The sequence below is a fragment of the Rana temporaria genome, chromosome 5, assembly GCF_905171775.1.
Source record: "Rana temporaria chromosome 5, aRanTem1.1, whole genome shotgun sequence".
In the NCBI taxonomy this organism is placed as follows: Eukaryota; Metazoa; Chordata; class Amphibia; order Anura; family Ranidae; genus Rana; species Rana temporaria.
Genome location: NC_053493.1, coordinates 314,817,518 through 314,837,724, shown reverse-complemented (window position 1 = coordinate 314,837,724; position 20,207 = coordinate 314,817,518). Strand labels below are relative to the sequence as shown.

At 42.2% G+C, this 20,207-nt stretch overlaps 1 protein-coding gene across 1 annotated transcript in view; it reads left to right on the top strand.

Moving 5' to 3' along the window:
• Positions 1 to 20,207, top strand: part of PRKDC (protein kinase, DNA-activated, catalytic subunit) — a 677,570-nt gene that overhangs the window by 387,079 nt on the left and 270,284 nt on the right. Inside the window, exons 46-53 of the mRNA XM_040354170.1 lie at positions 4,554 to 4,626; positions 7,830 to 7,978; positions 9,907 to 10,047; positions 10,119 to 10,238; positions 10,466 to 10,609; positions 11,475 to 11,626; positions 11,750 to 11,881; positions 12,269 to 12,380. Coding sequence (XP_040210104.1) covers positions 4,554 to 4,626; positions 7,830 to 7,978; positions 9,907 to 10,047; positions 10,119 to 10,238; positions 10,466 to 10,609; positions 11,475 to 11,626; positions 11,750 to 11,881; positions 12,269 to 12,380 — 1,023 coding nt within the window. The remainder of the gene's footprint in view (positions 1 to 4,553; positions 4,627 to 7,829; positions 7,979 to 9,906; positions 10,048 to 10,118; positions 10,239 to 10,465; positions 10,610 to 11,474; positions 11,627 to 11,749; positions 11,882 to 12,268; positions 12,381 to 20,207) is intronic.

The following is a 20,207-nucleotide window of genomic DNA, read 5'->3' as shown; positions in this document are numbered from 1 at the left end:
CCTGTAAAATTTTTAAAGCGTCGCCTATGGAGATTTTTAAGTAACGAAGTTTGGCGCCATTCCATGAGTGTGCGCAATTTTAAAGCATCACATGTTGGGTATCTATTTACTCGGCGTAACATCATATTTCATATTTTACAAAAAAATTGGGCTAACTTTACTGTTTTGTTGGTTTTTAATTCATGCAACCATTTTTTTACAAAAGAAAGGCGTTTGAAAAATGATTGCGCAAATACCGTGTAAGATAAAACGTTGCAATGATCGCCATTTTATTCCCTAGGGTGTCTGCTAAAAAAACATATACAGTGGGGATCAAAAGTTTGGGCACCCCAGGTAAAAATTTGTATTTATGTGCATAACGAAGCCAAGGAAAGATGGAAAAATCTCCAAAAGGCATCAATTTACAGATTGGACATTCTTATAATATGTCAAAAATAGTTAGATTTTATTTCCATCATTTACACTTTCAAAATTACAGAAAACCAAAAAATGGCATCTGCAAAAGTTTGGGCACCCTGCAGAATTTATAGCATGCCCTGCCCCCTTTGCAAAGCTGAGACCTGCCATTGTCATGGATTGTTCTCAAAAAGACCAGGTGATGTCAATCTCAAAGGTTTTAAATGCCCAGACTCATCTGACCTTGCCCCAACAATCAGCACCATGGGTTCTTCTAAGCAGTTGTCTAGAAAACTGGAACTGAAAATAGTTGACGCTCACAAAGCTGGAGAAGGCTATAAGAAGATAGCAAAGCGTTTTCAGATGTCAATATCCTCTGTTCGGAATGTAATTAAGAAATGGCAGTCATCAGGAATAGTGGAAGTTAAAGCGAGATCTGGAAGACCAAGAAAAATATCAGACAGAACAGCTCGCAGGAGAAAAGCAATTCAAAACCCACATTTGACTGCACGATCCCTCCAGAAAGATCTGGCAGACACTGGAGTTGTGGTACACTATTCCACTATAAAGAGATACTTGTATAAATATGGCCTTCATGGAAGAGTCATCAGAAGAAAACCTCTTCTACGTCCTCACCACAAAAATCAGCGTTTGAACTTTGCAAATGAACAAATAGACAAGCCTGATGCATTTTGGAAACACGTTCTGTGGACCGATGAGGTTAAAATATAACTTTTTGACCGGAATGAGCAAAGGGATGTTTGGAGAACAAAGGGCACAGAACTTAAAGGATCACTAAAGGAATTTTTTTTTTTGCTAAATAGCTTCCTTTACCTTACTGCAGTACTGGTTTCATGTCCTTATTGTTCGTTTTTGCTTTGAAGTGGCTGTAATTCTGCTCTGATCCCCACACTTCCTGGTTGTCTTTTTCCTTATAACCATGGTACTGGGAGATTTTCACGGTCGTCTAAGCTGTCATTACTGTGTGTCTAAGACCCCATTCACACCTGAGCGACAAAACGCCCGACGCCGGACGCTTCTGTCGCTCGAGGGGAGAATTCCCATTGCTGTCTATGGAGATGGTTCACATCTCATAGACGCCGAACGCCTGTCGCCTGAAAAAAAGTCCCGGACCCTTTTTTTCAGGCGACATAGGCGTTTTCCCATTGACAGCAATGGGAAGACTTGAGAGAAGAAAAAAAAAAGTGAAAGTTTTGTACTCGCGGCAAAATACGCCGCTACACGCGATCGCGGCTGTCGCTCAGATGTGAATGCAGCCTTAAACTTAACAGAACCAATCAGATTCATTTTAAAAACAAAACACTGCCCTGGATTTGTTTGTTTAAGTTTTGTGTGTCTCTCTAGTTCACAGGAACATGAAAACAGTTTAAAAGTGAAACTAACCTACAGGCACATTATATGATTGATTTTTTATCTATTTGTAATCATTTTAAAAAGGAATCAGTTAACTTTTATGTCTCTATACCCTGTAAACAGTCATTTCAGCAAAAAAAAAAAATTCCTTTAGTGACCCTTTAATGAAAATAACCTCTGTCCAACTGTTAAGCATGGGTGTGGATGAATCATGCTTTGGGGTTGTATTGCAGCCAGTGGCACAGGGAACATTTCACGAGTAGAAGGAAAAATGGATTCAATAAAATTTCAGCAAATTTTGGATGGCAACTTGATGCCATCTGTGAAAAAGCTGAAGTTAAAGAGAGGATGGCTTCTACAAATGGATAATGATCCTAAACACACCTCAAAATCCACGGGGGGATTACATCAAGAGGAGTAAACTGAAGGGTTTGCCATGGCCTTCACAATCTCCTGACCTCAACATAATTGAAAATCTATGGATAGACCTTAAAAGAGCAGTGCGTGACAGACAGCCCAGAAATCTCAAAGAACTGGAAGACTTTTGTAAGGAAGAATGGGCAAAGATACCTCAAACAAGAATTGAAAGACTCTTGGCTTGCTACAAAAAGTGTTTACAAGCTGTGATACTTGCCAAAGGGGGCAGTACAAGATATTAACTCTGCAGGGTGCCCAAACTTTTGCAGACACAATTTTTTTGTTTTTTGTAATTTTGAAAGTGTAAATGATTTAAATAAAATCTAACTTTTTTTGACATATAAGAATGTCTAATCTGTAATTTGATGCCTTTTGGAGATTTTTCCATCTTTCCTTGGCTTCGTTATGCACTTTAACCACTTCGTTACCGGGCCTATTTTGGCACTGTTCTCCTTTATGTAAAAATCACAATTTTTTTGCTAGAAAATTAATCAGAACCCCCAAACATTATATATATTTTTTTAGCAGACACCCTAGGGAATAAAATGGCGGTCATTGCAACTTTTTTTCTCGCACGGTATTTGCGCAATAATTTTTCAAACGCCTTTTTTTAGGGAAAAAAACAGTCTCATGAATTAAAAAATAACAAAACAGTAAAGTTAGCCCAATTTTTTTGTATAATGTGAAAGACGATGTTACGCCGAGTAAATAGATACCTAACATGTCACGCTTTAAAATTCCGCACACTCATGGAATGGCGCCAAACTTCGGTACTTAAAAATCTCCATAGGCGACGCTTTAACATTTTTTACAGGTTACTATTTTTGAGTTACAGAGTAGCTCTAGTGATAGAATTGTTGCACACGCTCTAACGCACGCGATGATACCTCACATGTGGGGTTTGACCGGTGTTTACATATGTGGGCGGGACTTGCATGCGCGTTCGCTTCTGCACGCGAGCGACCGGGACAGGGGCGTTTTAAATTTTTTTTTTTTTTTTTATTTTATTTTTTTACTTCATTTTTTTATTTTTACACTTTTTTTGACTTTTTTTTTTATCACTTTTATTCCTATTACAAGGAATGTACACATCCCTTGTAATAGGAATCACTGTGACAGGTCCTCTTTATGGAGAGATGTGGGGTCAATAAGACCCCACATCTCTCCTACAGGCTTACAAGCATGAAATCGGTGAAAAACATTTCACCGATTACATGCCGACAGCCGCAATTGCGGCTTTGTTTACTTCCGGGTACGGGGCGTGACGTCATAACGTCGCGCCCGGCCCTCCGACGGTCATAGAGATGACTGTGACCGTCTGGTCACCAGTCATCTCTATGGTTCAGCAACGCGCGCCGGCCGATTCGTTCTCCGGGCCCCCGATGGCACGGGAGAGCCCGGAGAAGCACCGGATGGCGGCGGGAGGGGGGGGACGTCCCCTCCCGCTGCCTAGAAGAACGATCGAGCGGCGGAACCGCCGATTTGATCGTTCTTCTGGTGCACAGAATCGCCGGCTGAAGACAGATATCTGAATGATGCCTGCAGCTGCAGGCATCATTCAGATATCACCACTCAAAGTCCAGGACGTCCCAGGACGTCCTACGGATCTGAAGTGGTTAATACACATTTTTACCTGGGGTGCCCAAACTTTCGATCCCCACTGTATAATGTTTGGGGGTTCTGAGTAATTTTCTAGCAAAAGAATGGTGATTTGTACATGTAGGAGAGAAGTGCCAGAATAGGCCTGGTATGGAGGTGGGTTTTAAAGCCCTGTATTTAAGTGGTTTAAAAAAAACAGAGCCTCTTCTTAAAACCAACTATTTAAGTACCTGAGCTTGGCTTGGCATCAGCCTCTTTCAATCACTGTATAGCAGAGCTTAGACTTGGAGTGGGAAGAGAAGGAAAATGGGTTGTTTCCATGAGCTGCAGGCATACCGATGGGGGGAGTGAGAGGAATCAGAGAGATTAACAAATTAGTCTGCTGCTTTCCCCTCACAGTTCCATCACAGGTTGTGAGCAGGTAGAAAACCTAGTTGTATTACTTTGATGCTGTAGTAGACAAGTCAGGGTACCAGCCTGGCTCTGCTGCCTTGCATAGCGTGGAAAATTTCAGGACTGAATGGATATAAATTTGTTGCCAGGTATAAAACCAAGTTGAATAATGTACACTAAACAATGCCCAGGTATTTATTTATTTACTTTTTAACAGTTACCACCCATTGTTCTGTACCAACAGAGATATAGTTAAAAGAAGTAACTTTTGAAATGGTATTTGTTTGTGTAATGTGATATTACATGTGCAGTTCATTCAACATTATAGAAAATCTTAAGATTGTGGTATTCCGTTTTTTCACTCTGCGCTGTAGGTGCCAATGGAACGAAGGAAGAGGTATTTTGCTATACGCAAGGAAGCACGAGAAGCAGCAAATGCAGATTCTGGTATAGTTATTGCTTTAACTGACTAGCTTTTGAAAGTTGCATGAAAGAGCTTATTTTTAATACCTCTACCTAAATTCTCTGAAGTCATGGATATTTGTGATAGCATTACAATGAGTGTGTGCAGATTAAGGATACAAATTTTGATAATATACAAAATTCATAAGGTACAAAATGTATAAATGACAATAGTCCAATCAGTGCAAAAAAACTGTGAAAAAATCCCAAATAAACTGGAAAAGAAATACATTTGTGTGTGTGTAATATATATAGATATATCCGTGTGTGTTATATATATAAAATATATAAGGGTTGTCCTGATACCACATTTTTAAGATTGAGTACAAGTACCGATACTTTTTTTTTCATGTACTCGCCGATACCGATTACAGATACTTTTTTTTAATGTCATGTGATGCACTGATAGAGGGCACTGGCTGATGGGCACTAAAAGGTGGCACTGACTGATGGCTGGCACTGATGTATGGACACTGATAGGTGGCACTGATTATGCAGCACTGATGGGTGGCACGCGCTGATGGCTGGCACGCACTGAAGGATGACACTGATAGGTGGCAATGATGGGCACTGATAAAGTTTCACTTATAAGGCTGCGCAGTCAGTACCCCCTCTTAGGGACCCCCATTAACTCAAAGCCCTTCCTTTCTTAGAGACTTCCAGAGATCCCCCCCCCCTTATAACAGTGGGCTTTGCCCTCTTTAAGACATCGTTCGTGTCTTGCCAGCGGGAGCCACTGCAAGGAGGGAAGGGTGAGAGTCGAGCTGGGGGGGGGGGTTAGAGCTGCTCTTGGGGTCCTCGCACTATGCAGACAGTGTGTGTGTGTGAACAGATGCCAGGTTTACTCACATGCACACTGTTCCCCCGCAGCATGTTCTTCTCTTCTATCCCGCCTCCCGAACCTCTGAGTGATGTCACGGCGGAGCCGGCTCTAGAAGGTATCTCTGTCGGAGCTCATTCCGCCTGACAGAAAAGAGAATATGCCGGGTGCAGGAGACGTGTAGCTCTCACGCCCATCACATGTATCGGGTGAAGCATCTGGAGCATTTGCGGGAAAGACGAAAAAAGTGTCCAAGTGCAGGGAAATTTAAACGTGACCAAAAACTTGCAGACCCCTTTAGTAATCCACACGCAGTGTGTTCCAGCCTCTCACCTCCAATATCGACCCCAGTGGGTCTAGTCACACATCTGAGTACTCCTTGAAGAGAATCTCCGCTCCTCTCCTTTCTGCTTGGGACTATCACAGTACAACAGGGAAACAGCAGTTTCTGCAGTTGGCGAAGGCTCTTATCCTGTATATTCCACGTCTTTACAAACCACTCTCCGAGTGTTCTGCGTTCCAGAACCTTCGACAGCCCTCTCCTCTCCAGCATGTCCTATATTTTTTTCAGTTTAATTAGGATTTTTTTACAGCTTTTTTGCACTGATTGGAGTATTGTCATTTTACTTTTGTACCTTGATTATCAATTTTGAATATTATCACAATTTGCACTTTATTGAATAATAAGGAATTATCTTTGTAATATCGTAAGATTATATCATAACTCTCGAGTCACTTAAGTGTTTACATATAGTGCTGCTCCATTTGATTGTATTATTATTTCTATTAGGTGCTGGTGACGCTTTGAGTTCTGAAGCTGTATATCCACACATTGAACTTTATTAATTTAGTCACACTTTGAGTAGCACACAAGTACTTTTTTTGTTTTTCCTATTTTCAGATTAAGGGTGATTACTGTTAGAAATAAATATTTGCATTGTCTTGAATTTTTTCATGTGGTTGCATATTTTTGAAGAGTTGTTACCTCAGTGTAGATACTATTTTTCTGTCTCTGTGTCTTGATGCTAACCTGTTCTTTGCCTATGCAGTGCAAAGCAACAGGTTTGTATTATTCTTACTATTCTCCATAGCCATCTAGTTAACTTTTCTTCAGTAGTTCTGAACATGGAGGAGCATGTGACTGCTAAAAGACAGTGGGTGCATATAGCCCAATGTAAGCAAGGACTATGGGAGCCAAAAGAAAGTATGGGAAAGTTATGTCTTATTTCTAAATAACTTGTTTAATAGCTGGTGTATATTGATTAGTTTGTTTAATAAAAGTTGTACATAACCTAAGGTAATTTTTTTTCTCTAGTTGTTCTTGTATAACAGTGCTAAAAATTAGGGTTGTCCCTATACCGATACTAGTATCGGTATTGGGACCGATTCCGAGTATTTGCGGGAGTACTTGTACTCCCGCAAATACCCCCGATGCCTCATCCGATACCACCCGCCGTTACGCCCCACCCCTGCTGCCGCCGCCTGGTTAATACGGGCGGGGAACATTACAGCTTTCATTTGAATAGCTGTAGTGATTCCCCCCGCGCCGCGTATAGACACTCCCCCTTGCTCGGGTGAACTGTCCAATCCCGAGCAAGGGGGAGTGTCTATACGCGGCGCGAATCACTACAGCTATTCAAATGAAAGCTGTAATGTTCTCCGCCCGTATTAACCAGGCGGCGGCGCGGCAGCATGCAGGTAAGGGGGACATGGCTGGATATGGGGGGGGGGGACATGGCTGCATATGGGGGGACATGGCTGGATATGGGGGAACATGGCTGGATATGGGGGGAGACATGGCTGCATATGGGGGGGACATGGCTGGATATGGGGGGGACATGGCTGCATATGGGGGGGACATGGCTGCATATGGGGGGGACATGGCTGCATATGGGGGGGACATGGCTGAATATGGGGGGGACATGGCTGGATATGGGGGGGGCATGGCTGGATATGGGGGGGGGGACATGGCTAGATATGGGGGGGACATGGCTGGATATGGGGGGGGGCATGGCTGCATATGGGGGGGCACATGGCTACATATGGGGGGGCACATGGCTGCATATGGGGGGGCACATGGCTGCATATGGGGGGGCACATGGCTGCATCTGTGGGGGGACATGGCTGCATTTGGGGACACATTTAAAAAAAAGTATCGGTATTCGGTATCGGTGAGTACTTGAAAAAAAGTATCGCTATTTGTACTCAGTCCTAAAAAAGTGGTATCGGGACAATCCTACTAAAAATGAATGTGTTTTGGAAGAAAAGTAGTATTATGCAATGTATGCATATGTGTTAGGTATAGGAGATGTCATTGCTGTAAAATTTGACTTAAATATGAATAATTTATTTTTCTTTCCCTGCGAAGATGAGCCCCAGTACTTATCTTCACAGTCATACATGGCTGATAGCAGCCTGAGTGAAGAAATGAGCCAGTTTGATTTCTCCACTGGAGTCCAGAGTTTTTCCTACAGTTCCCAAGATCCAATGAAATCTCAGAAACGTAACAGGAAGAAGGTACAAAAGAATATATCATTGAATAATTTTGTAAGGGTTTCAAGCTGATATTATTCCTTGTATACATAATGTATAGAAACGTTTAAATGATCAATGAGGTCAAAAGGGGAATGCCTCAGAATGTTTTATCTGCAATGTTTTGGGTATCTTTGTCATGCTGATTTAAAGGGCACCACCTTTTAGAACATATTACCCCCATATTAAGGGTGTTCTATGTAACATTGTGCTAATTTCATCCCCCTTCTGACAGCGTGTGGAGGTCTTGCTCCCAGGCGGCAGATGGCATTTTTTTTTTTTTTGTGCGGCTGCAAGTCCCTTTTTGCCACCGCAGTAGACCGACTTGTTGTTACCAATTGAACACAAGTGTAGTGATTACTGCACTTGTAGGCCAATGAGCCTGTGCATTCATTGCTCCATGATTCACTGATCACAGTTGCAAATGATTTCCAGATTCAATTATAAATGCACATTTTCAAATGTGGGTTCATTTATAGTTTTTTTTTTTTCACTTGGACGTACCCTTTAATTTCTCAGCAATTTTTTTTATTTTTTTTTATGTCATATACCTCTCCAAAAACTTCATATTAACACTAAGGCCCCATGCACACTTCCAAATAGTACAGTTTGCGATTAGCTGCAGGAGTTTCCCTGCAATTACTGTTTGCATCCAGGACTGATCATTCACAGGTAATTACTGCAGGAGCGATTATATGCAATCAGAAAAGCTGTGGGAGCTGTTAGCTTCTCATTGCTTTCAATTGGGCTTCCCACCCACAGCTAATTGCAAGGAACTCCCAATGGGTCTCCCACATATTATCTCAAACTGTCCCATTTGTCAGTGTGAATGTGGCCTAACCCTGGCCTAGATCAAGAGAATTATTCATAAGCATTTTTTGTTATTTGCTAATAAAATGTTGTACAGAGGCGATTCAGTTTGCATGTGTTGCGCTATATACGTTTTTCACTCACTCACAGTATACATTCAAGACGGGGATAAAACTCAATTAGAATAATTTGGGATTTTCAAATTCTTTCAGTAGGTTGTACAACCTATTTATCTTCTTTCTTTGTGTAATACTGCACTTTTGCTAAGCTTTTTGCAGAGGGCAGGAAAGTGTTCATATCATTTTCTGTCCCATGAAGTAATACACTATACATATTTTAAACAAAATTACTGGATAAGTGCCTTTTCCTATGGATGCTTAACCTGCCACATTAACTTCCCCTAATCCATTCCTTACAAAAATCAGTGTTGTGACTATGTCATTTTACTGTGACATATTGCAATTGGAGCTGTAAGAGACATTGGCCTACTAATAGATGTAGTCGGTCTTATTTCATGTGACGGTGTTTGAGTAAAATATGCGCTATACTTTCTTAAATGAGTTGTAAAGGCACAAGGTTTTTTATCTAAATGCATTCTATGCATTTAGGTTAAAACACCTTCTGTGTCTAGCAGCTGCCCTCAGCCTCCCTAATACTTGCCTGAGCCCAATCTCTCTCCAGCGATGTCCACTGGGCTGAGGTACAGCAGCAACGCCATTTGCTCCCGCAGCTGTCAATCAAAGTCAGTCAGCTAATTGGGGAGAAATGAGGCGAGGCCTGATCAGGGCTCCGTGTCTGAATGGACACACAGAGCTGTGATTTGGCTCTGGTGCCCCCATAGAAAGCTGCTGGCTGTGGGGGCACTAAGAGGGATGGGCCAGGAGCAGCAAAGAGGGACCCAAGAAGAGGAGGATCCGGGCTGCTTTATGCAAGACCAACTGCACAGAGGAGGTAAGTATAACTATAGTATAGTATAAGTATAAATATGTTTATTATGAAGAAAAAAAAAAAAGAAAAGGAGACTTTACAATCACTTTAAGCATGCTCTGTTGTAGATGTGATCTTATGATTTCAGAAATATTTCCTAACATTTTTCATGGCAGGAACTGATCTCAGAAACTCTGGCACCAGATGATGTGATGGAGTTTGAAATGGATGAACTGAATCAGCATGAATGTATGACAACTATGTCTGGACTGATTAAACACATGCAACGAAATGAAATCACACCAAAAGTGGAAGAGGTATGTGTCTGTACTTTTAAATGGAAATTTTATTCTGATTAGTTAGGTTTTATTTTATTGTCTGTTTGTAGGGAGTCACTCCACAAGACTTGCCCCCATGGATGAAATTTTTACATACCAAACTTGGAAACCCATCCACCCAACTGAACATTCGTCTTTTCATTGCCAAACTTATTGTCAATAGTGAAGAGGTAGGTTTCTTACAATTTTATACTATACTGTTGACAGAACTGTGAGAAGACAGCTTGTATAATCCAAAACATTATTGGATTATAGTTGCATAAAATAATAGTGGTGTTTAGCGCATACGTAATTCAATACTTATGCATTTATGGAAAATAATTTTTGGGCAACAATTATGCAATATATTACTTTTATGAAATTAGTACCTGTCAAATAATAGTTTTTGGGATTTTAGGTTTTCCGACCTTATGCAAAGTTTTGGATTGGCCCCATATTGCAGCTGGTTGTTTCTGGAAACAATGGTGGAACAGGGATTCATTACATGGTGGTAGAGACAGTTGTGACCCTTTTGTCTTGGTCGAGCATTGCAACACCAACTGTAAGTTAATTACAATGTTTTTTCATTAATTAAGGGATTCTGATCTTTAAAATCCCTCGTCAACTCTTCTCTACCTTTTTAATCCTCTACTTCATCCTCCACTGCCTCCACCTGTTGTTAACTCGCTCCCTGCCCAGGACACTTTAAACACTTTAAATAAGATTGATCCAATTTTAGATAAAATCTCACTACTATTGACGAGGTTGGTAAAAAACACACAGATACTACGGTCACCCTCTGGTTCTATCTTTCAGTCTCTAACGCACATCTTCAAACTCTTCATATCTTCTGGCATCTCCCCCCAACTTTTTAAAACATGCACTAGTCACTCCTATACTTATAAAGCCCTCATTGGACCTCATCAATCTTAACCTACACCCCATCTCCTCGCTCTCCTTTTCTTCCAAACCGCATGAACATTTGGTCTTCAATCGACTGAGCAACCACCTAACTGAGAATAACCTTCCTGATCCCCTTCAGTCTGGATTTTGCCCTCAACACACCACAAAAACTGCTCTCCTAAAACTCACAAACAATCTATTAACGGCTAAAACCAATGGGCACTATTCTGTACTCCTGGACCTCTTTGATGGGGCCAATGAGCCTGTGCATTAAAAAAAAAAAAAAAAAAAAAAACTATACTCCTTTTCGTCTCCGTGACTGCACTATTTGCTAGTTTTCATCCTCCCCACCACACCTTCAGCGTCACTTAAAATTCCACCTTCTTCTCTCCTCTTCCTTTTTCCATTGGGATCTGTACTTAGACCTCTGCTATTCTCAACTTTACACCTCCTCCCTGTGTCAGCTGATATCCTCCCATGGCTTTCAATACTATTTCTATGATGAGATTTTGCTTTTTTCTTAGGAGCTTGCAAAGGATGAGATCCTAGCTAACAGATTGCTTGAATTCTTGATGACACATGCGTTTCATGAAAAGAAAGCCGTGTTCAGGCACAATCTTGAGATTATCAAAACAGTCCTGGAATGCTGGAAGGATTGCCTTTCTCTTCCATACAAGTATGTGTGGAGAGTTTGTAAATATTTGATTGTAATTGCCTCATAATTTTAATGCAAATATATGTTTTGAAATGTTGTTTAAACATTTAATGTATTTTAATGTATTTTGTGTGATTTTAATAGGGTTATATACCATGGCTTTTCTGGCACTGACCCTGACAAGAAAGATAACTCTGTGGGAATTCAGTTATTGGGATTAGCTGTGGCTAATAACTTTCCTCCATTTGACCCAAAATGTGGAATCAATTCTGACCGGTAAGTTAAAAGTGCCTTATCGGGATATTTCACTGATGGTTTAATATATAGATCTGCCATGTAAGGTTAATCTTAAGTCTGGTACACACTATGAGTTTCTGAGTTATGCAAAGTTATTATAGCAATCTCCCTTGCTGAGCCGTTATGTACTGACAGGGGGACGCCCCCCACCAGAACACTCCGATCAATGCTCACCGCCATTGGCTGAGAGCGCTGATTGGGAGTAGGTCGGCTGCTAGTTTTCCTCCATGCTCACCCGACAGAAGAAATGTTTTTTTTATTTTTTTTATTTAACCAGACGGTGTCTCCCGACATTCGGCCGATGTGTACAGAGCTTTATTCTACTGTTCAGTAAGGGATTGTTTAATAATTGTTTCTCCTCTCTAGGTACTTTAAAGCACTGGTCAACAATCTTGCATTTACAAGATTTAAAGAGGTTTATGTGGCTACAGCTGAGGTCCTGGGACATGTCCTTCGTTACATTGCTGAGAAAGAGAAAGTATGTACTACTATACTAGATTCAACACCATGTCGAATTTGCTTATTTTCTTTAACTTGGTGATAACTAAAACATTATATTGTTAGCGATATTTTTATTTTGGGAGAATTATTTTTAACATTTACATCATGCCTTACACCAAGGTCAGATATGAGTGTTGCAACAGCAAAGAGCGCCTTTCAAAAAAGAGGTGAAACTGCTCTTAAGTTATATGTACTCATAAAGGAAATGTTCTGAGACAAACGTGGAGAATGCAATTGCTAAACCACCTTTTGAAAATACTAATTCGCCGGCTGTCATGCTAATTCTTGGATGATAATAATTTCTCAGCCACTGACCGAGAACAAGTTATTGGCCAGTGAAATTAGAAACTTTAATCTTCAGACTTCTTTCTGCTCAATGAATTATGTTGTTAATGCCTTTATATAAGACATGATGGGCAGGCAGCTAACATTTTAAGAAGGGAGAGGACAAAAGTACCGTATATACTCGAGTATAAGCTGACCCGAATATAAGCACCAAATTTTACCACAAACAACTGGGAAAACGTATTGACTAGGGTATAAGCCTAGCTACTAAGTGGAAAAGAGAGTAAACAATGCCCATTTGCATGCCTCGCTGTGCCCATTTGCATGCCTCGCTGTGCCTCATGTACATACCTGATCTCCTGCTGTGTCGTGCAGTCCTAACGGCAGTCGGAGGCTGTCCATTGTAACAAAGCCCCGCCTCCTCCTTGTCTTTGTCTGTGATAGACGGAACACTAATTCCATTTCCCAGCAGTAAGTCAGTGTTCTGCCTATCATGGAGGAGGCGGGGCTTAGTTACACTGGACGGCCACTGACTGACTGACTGTCAACAGCAGGAGACTCGAGTATAAGCCGAGGGGGGGGGGGGATTCAGCACAAAAAAATGTGCTGAAAAACTCCGCTTATACTCGAGTATATATGGTAGCTTTCTTCTGTATTTCTCTCAACACAGGTTTTGTTTAATTGATGATTACAATAACTCTCTAAATACACAAACCCATCCATCTTTTGATTATTTTTTAATATGAGCAGTGCAGTTAAAAAAAATATTAGGAGACCCCCCCCCAAATCTATAAATCTGCCAATAATGAATTTGGGGAAGAAAACAATCATACCTAGGAACCTCTTTTTGTCCTGCCTCTGTTCAAATGCTGACATTTTGAAAATTTCCATGATATAGCACATGTGTGAGATGGAGGCAGATGATGTCATGAAATTTCCCTGGAGGCAATGGCGACGTTGCCTTCTCAGGAAGCATTTGTGTGGCTAGGGCTTCATCACCACTGGCCTCATTGAAACCAGGAAGTGAGAAAAAAATGTAAGTAGATAAAAAAAAAAACATAAAAAAAAATAAGTCAGGAGAGTTCACATCAGCTGTTATGAGTTTAAAGGAAATTACTGCTTTAAAGAGACATTCTAGGCAGCAAGTGAAATTAAACATTGAACTGCTGATAGTAGCTAAAAATTACTAATGCAGAGGGGGCACAGGCACTGGCCGCTCCCCTAGGCCTCAAAATAAAGTTGTACCTTTGTTGATCACAGTGAAATGAACACAGCACTGCACTGAGCAACGCCTTCAGGCCCCTTTCACAGTTCTTTGTTTTTTAGGCGGACCCGGTCAGACCATCCATTGCCCTTTATAGAGCGATGGATGTAAATGGACATGTGTCCGTTTACGCCCACTGTCATTTGATCTGATCCTATCCACCAAAAACAGATGAACGGGGGATCCATTTCCCATCTGTCTGGCAGATTGGATTGGATGATTGTTGGATGTAAAGGAACAGGTGGTCTGTTTACATCCGACTGCTCATAGAGTAAAGCAGGCTGTGTCCCGGTGTCCACTCTGCATCAGCGGAGTGGACACAGACATCTCATCTGCTTGCTCAGCAGTGATCAGTAGAGAGATTCTCCGCTGAGCAGATTGGTCTGCTGGTGGACAATGTCAGTGTAAAAGAGCTGTATTCTGTGTCCTCCACTGTAGTCAGAATACATAGTATACCTCACGCAGTAGTGTTCTTCCTGATGCCTGTGTTGTGGTGTAACTTCTTCTCTTTCTCTACTTTTTGTATAGTTAACAATAATCAAACTTGAAGGCGACTATACTTTTTATAGGCTAGCAGTACTGATAATATAATATATTAGACCACATGTGTCAAACACAAGGCCCGTGAGCCGAATCCGGCCCTCCATCCATTTCATGTGGCCCTCGCACCTCTCCTGCAGCTGCAGGAGAGCTCCAGCCCTCCTCTGGTCCTCCTCCAGACCCTTATGTCCTGCTTTTAAGCAATGCATCCACCTTCTTCCCAGCAGCAGCATAAGGAAATGGGGGTGCACTGTGATGTAAGGGAGAGTGGGGGAATCAACTTCTGATGGTGGGGTGGCTCTTGACATCTAATATATGGAGAGGGGGATGCACTGGACATCTAATCTTACCGATACAAACGGCCCTTTTGAGGGCAATCATAATGCTGATGTGGCCCACCCCTGTATTAGACCATCTATATGTGTGAGAGACAGCAAATGGCATGTCGTGGTATGTGGTTGGGAATCCTCATACATAAAACAGTAAGTGAAAAGGTTCCTGCATTACCCACAAAAAAGAATACGGGGTGTATAACAGAAGTGCTTAGCTGATAAATTACTGACGTGGTAGACTGTTTCTTCTGCATTTCAAAACGTTTTTGACTGGTAATAGTTATATAACATCTACAATGTACAGTATTTGAACTTTTTTCCCTTAAATGAGACTCGCCGTTTTATTTTTCAACCATCCCTGCATGGCAAAATGCATTAGAACAGATATACAGTATTTGAGCTTTATACTTTATTTAACCCTTTATTAAGATTTGCATTTCTGGCATGAACTTGTCCTGTGCTAAAAATTCGATTTTTAGCACAGGACCATTTTGTAGCTAAAGGACCAAGCCCCTTTTTGCTATTCGGCACTGCATCGCTTTAACTGACAATTGCGACGTGCCTCCCAAACAAAATTGGCTTCCTTTTTTTCCCCACAAATAGAGCTTTCTTTTGGTGGTATTAGATCACATCTGCGTTTTTTTTATTTTTTGCGCTATTAAAGAGGTAGTAAACCCTCCCACATAAAAACGATTTTCACAATATTATTAAATAAATAGTAATTACGATTCAAATGGTTACTTTGAATATATATAAAATTTCGTTCTTACTGCAAATATTCTTTATCTTGTAAAAGTTTCTCTGCATATTAGCTGGCGCCATCTCCACTGTGGTCTTCCGTGTCTGTAAAGATATGCATTTCTGCCCACAGTACATACTCCTCTCGTAATACCGTGCATGCGCACGAATAGCAATGTTCAAGCCTCTTCTTCGTTTCCTGTTACTACGGAAACGAAGCATAGCGAATCACAGCTGCTCCAATACAAGAGAAAACCCTCCACCATGTGACGTAGTGAGTCCAGGATCCTCTGGGGGGAAAATTCAGTGCAAGCATCGCGGGATGTCGGGGCTGACGTCTACAACAGGAAATGACGCAGCCCCGACATAGACACAGAATCTATCCGGCCGAGGCTCTGCTTGCCGGAATGAACGGGGATCCGGCGCATGCGCGGTACACGTCCCCACTCGTGAATGCACCTGTAACTTCACAAGTATACAGGTAAGAAAAAAATGACTAATAGCAATCGGTTTAAAATAATGACATGCCCAATTAAATTGAAAGTGAAAATTTTAACTATACAACCGCTTTAAGAAAAATTGAGCAACAATTTTGAGAAAAAAAAGCAATATTTTTTACTTTTTGCTATAATAAATATCCCCCAAAAATATATAAAATACATTTTTTCTACATATTTCTACATATTTTTGGTAAAAAAAAAATCTCAATAAGCGTTTATTGATTGGTTTGCACAAAAGTTATAGCGTCTACAAAATAGGGGATAGTTTTATGGCATTATTTTTAATATTTTTTTTTACTAGTAATGGCGGCGATTTTTTATTTATTGTGACTGCAACATTATGGCGGACACATCGGACACTTTTAAAACTATTTTGGGACCATTGTCATTTTTACAGCGATCAGTGCTATAAAAATGCATTACTGTGAAAATTACACTGGCAGTGAAGGGGTTAACCTGTAGTGTGCGCTAAAGGGGTTAAGTGTTCCCTAATGTGTGATTCTTACTGTAGGGGGCGTGGCTTGGCGTGTGACATCACTGATCGTCGTTCCCTATGACAGGGAACAGGCGATCAGTGACACTCTCACTAGGAAGCATGGGGAGAGGTTCGTTTTCATTTACCTTTCCCCGTTCTTCAGCTCTGTGACCTAATCGCGGGACACTGGCGGCGATCGGGTCCGTGGGTCCCGCGTGCGCGGTCACGGAGCTCAGGACTGGGTCGCGAGCGTGACCCACAGCTGGGATCTTAAAGGGGACGTTCCTGTACGCCCTTGTGCCATTCTGTCGACGTGTATCTTCGTGCGGCGGTCCTTAAGCGATTAAAGCGGTTGTATACCCCAACATTTTTTTTTTAAATAACCTGCAAGAAACAGGCATAATAAGCTAGTATGACTAGCATACTAGCTCATTATGAATTACTTGCCTTAGATCGAAGCCCCCCAAGCCAGCCTCGTCTCCCCCTCCGGCCGCAGACATCTCTCCAGAAGGTTACTTCCGGGTATCGCCGCTCCGGCGCTGTGATTGTCCGGAGCGGCGAAGACTTCCCTCCATGCGCGGGAGCCGTCAAAGCCGGCATTGCCGGTTTTATGAATGGCTATTCTCCGTTTTCTACGGTGCATTCTTTGTGGCAAATATGTCCTAAACCATGTAGGTTTAGGAGATATTGCAAACGCCTACAGGTAAGCCTTAATCTAGGCTTACCTGTAGGTAAAACATGTCAGAGAGGGTATACAACTGCTTTTAAATATAGAATCCTTTTCTTGGAGTACATTACAGGACACAGAGCCGGTTATATATAATTATTAACTATTTGGGTTATACACCAGCTTTAGGTGAATGGACACTGGTAGATCAAGAAGATTTATCAAACAGGAAGTCCTCCCCTATATAACCCCTCTTACACAGGAAGTACCTCAGTTTTATAGCAAGCAATATATTTCCCAGACAAGAGGGGGACCTCTCTGTCCTGTGATGTACTTCAAGAAAATAATTTTACACATAAGCTGTAGAAAACATTTTATTTTATCGTACATCACAGGATACAGAGCTGGTTATTATAATAGCTATTTGGGACGTAAAAAAAAAAGCCTTGAAGGGAGGGAGACACCTTTACAGAAACTGCCACCAGAAAGGGAACTACTCTGCCGTCTGTAATATGCTGAGGCCAAAAGGCAGTATCCTCCATGTTTTTTTTACTGTATTTCCGCTCAACAGTGAGGAGATACAGGACTCAAGACCATTAGGTACCGCTGGACTGGGAGTGTCCAATGAGCGACCCGACAAGACTTGCTATGTCAGTGTATCAAGCCCTCCTGGGCTAATTCGGCTAACACTATTATCAGTGTTACCACCTCCCGGATTCTTCTCAAAAGATGTGGCAGAAGTCGACAGAGGAAAAGCATCAAATAAGGGAGAACTGGTCCCTAAGGTGTTACCAGTGCATCTACCCCTATTGCCAGTGGGACTCTCATCCCGGTCACAACCTGTCCCAACTTGTAGAACTTGGAATCTAGTAGATCCACCTGCAGAGTTCCCCCTACTATTCTATACCTGGAATATGCACTGGCGATAGAGACAAGCACTTGTGCTGTCCCAGACAGAATGTGATTCACCTTCCTAAGCTGTATGACTTCTGGCGCCGCCCTGGTGGTTGATATATATATATATGCCCCTGCAGAGGCATTTCCGGATTGACCCTATAACTGGTTTGTCCCATAATCCAGAGCAAGGCGTACTGGCCAAAAGTTCCAAGATATTGATGGGCAGTAGTCTCTCCTGTAGAGACCAAGTCCACTGAACTGTAGCCACCATCAAACCAATTGGACAGACTGGCATCAGTAGTTATTACCTTCCAAACCTCTGAAAGAAAGAATTTCACCTTTTCCAGATTCCGAACCATCAACCACCAATTTTTAGCTCTGCAATACCCCGGGAACAGATCCCTCTGGCAATCCAATGCCTGGATCTTCAAGTTCCAGACAGACAGAATGATTCGCTACAAAAGACCTGGAGTAGGACTGTACGTCTGCTTCTACCTCGATACAGCTTCTTCCTGCGGAAATGTGTTGAAGGAAACCCTGAAATCAACAGCTTCCTGAGCCAAGACTATTGAGGTATATGGAGATTGATCGCACCAAGGCTAGGAGCTTTGTGAACCCTCAGGAGCTGTTGTCAGCTCGAAGGGCAGATTCACAAAAAAGAAAAAAAGACAACTTTTTACTGCAATTACAGAAATATTTGATGAGCCTGGAAACAAACGGCACAGATGCAGGCCTACAACTACGTTAGTCTACCGCTATATAACTGTACGTATGCAAGTATACAGGTACCCAGGTATAACGTTATGTAGGTACTTAGGTATGCAAACGTGCAAGTATTCTTGCTGTTCATGCATTTATGTATGCTATTTTAATGCGAATAAGCACATATCTATACAGTTTAATGTAAATAAAAACACATTTATGCAGTTCAATGCAAAAAAAAAATACATATTTAAGCAGTTCAAGTCATGTAAACATGCGTTTATAGAATATGCATTTATGCAAACGTGTTTATAGTAGTAAGCAAGCATGCGTTTATTCAACGTGTGTTTATGCAAACGTGCTTATGCAAGTAAGCAAGCATGTGTTTATGAAAACATGCGTTTATGTGTAAATGTGTCTATGCATCATGTGTCCTCTATGCATCATGTGTCCTCTATGCATCATGTGTCCTCTATGCATCTTGTGTCTTCTAGGCCAGGGGTCTCCAACCCCCGGTCCGTGACCCACTACCGGGCCGCAGCCTGTTTGCTGGTGGGCCGCGAAGCCTGCGCTATCTGAGGTGCGGCGGTGGCGGGCGAGCAGAGAGATCGCCGCCATCACCGCACTTCCGCCCACACAGCCCCGCCGCACTTCCACCCACACAGTTAGGGGTGAAGCAGGCTCGCCCGCATCACCGATGTTCAGCCCACCCCCCTCCACGAGTGAAGCCAGGCAGCAGCGGCAGCGCTCGGCTGTGACATCCAGGGCAGGGAGAGCGAGAGGTAAGCTGTGGGGGGGGGGGGGATCTGCATCTGGTGGCATGTGGCTGGCAATCTGCATCTGGTGACATGTGGCTGGCACTCTGCATCTGGTGGCATGTGGCTGGCACTCTGCATCTGGTGGCATGTAGCTGGCACTCTGCATCTGGTGGCATGTGGCTGGCACTCTGCATCTGGTGGCATGTGGCTTGCACTCTGCATCTGGTGGCATGTGGCTGGCACTCTGCATCTGGTGGCATGTGGCTGGCAATCTGCATCTGGTGGCAGATTCTGCATTATGGTGAGTTTAACTAACCATGGTGTTGTGATGATTGAAGTGCCATATTGGGCGCGAAAAACCGCATCGTTGGCCCGCATCATCGGGCCTTGGCACAATTTTCATCCACAATGCCGGTCCCGGGTGCCAAAAAGGTTGGGGACCACTGTTCTAGGCATCACGTGTCCTCTAGGCAACCATGTGTATATATGCAAACAGGCAACATGTAGCTATGCAACATGCGTCTATGCGACCATGTGTCTATGTAAACATGTATCTATGCGACATGTATCAATGCAAACATGCAACATGTGTCTATGAAAACATTATGCTGCATACGTCTATGCAATGTAAAACCATGCATCTATG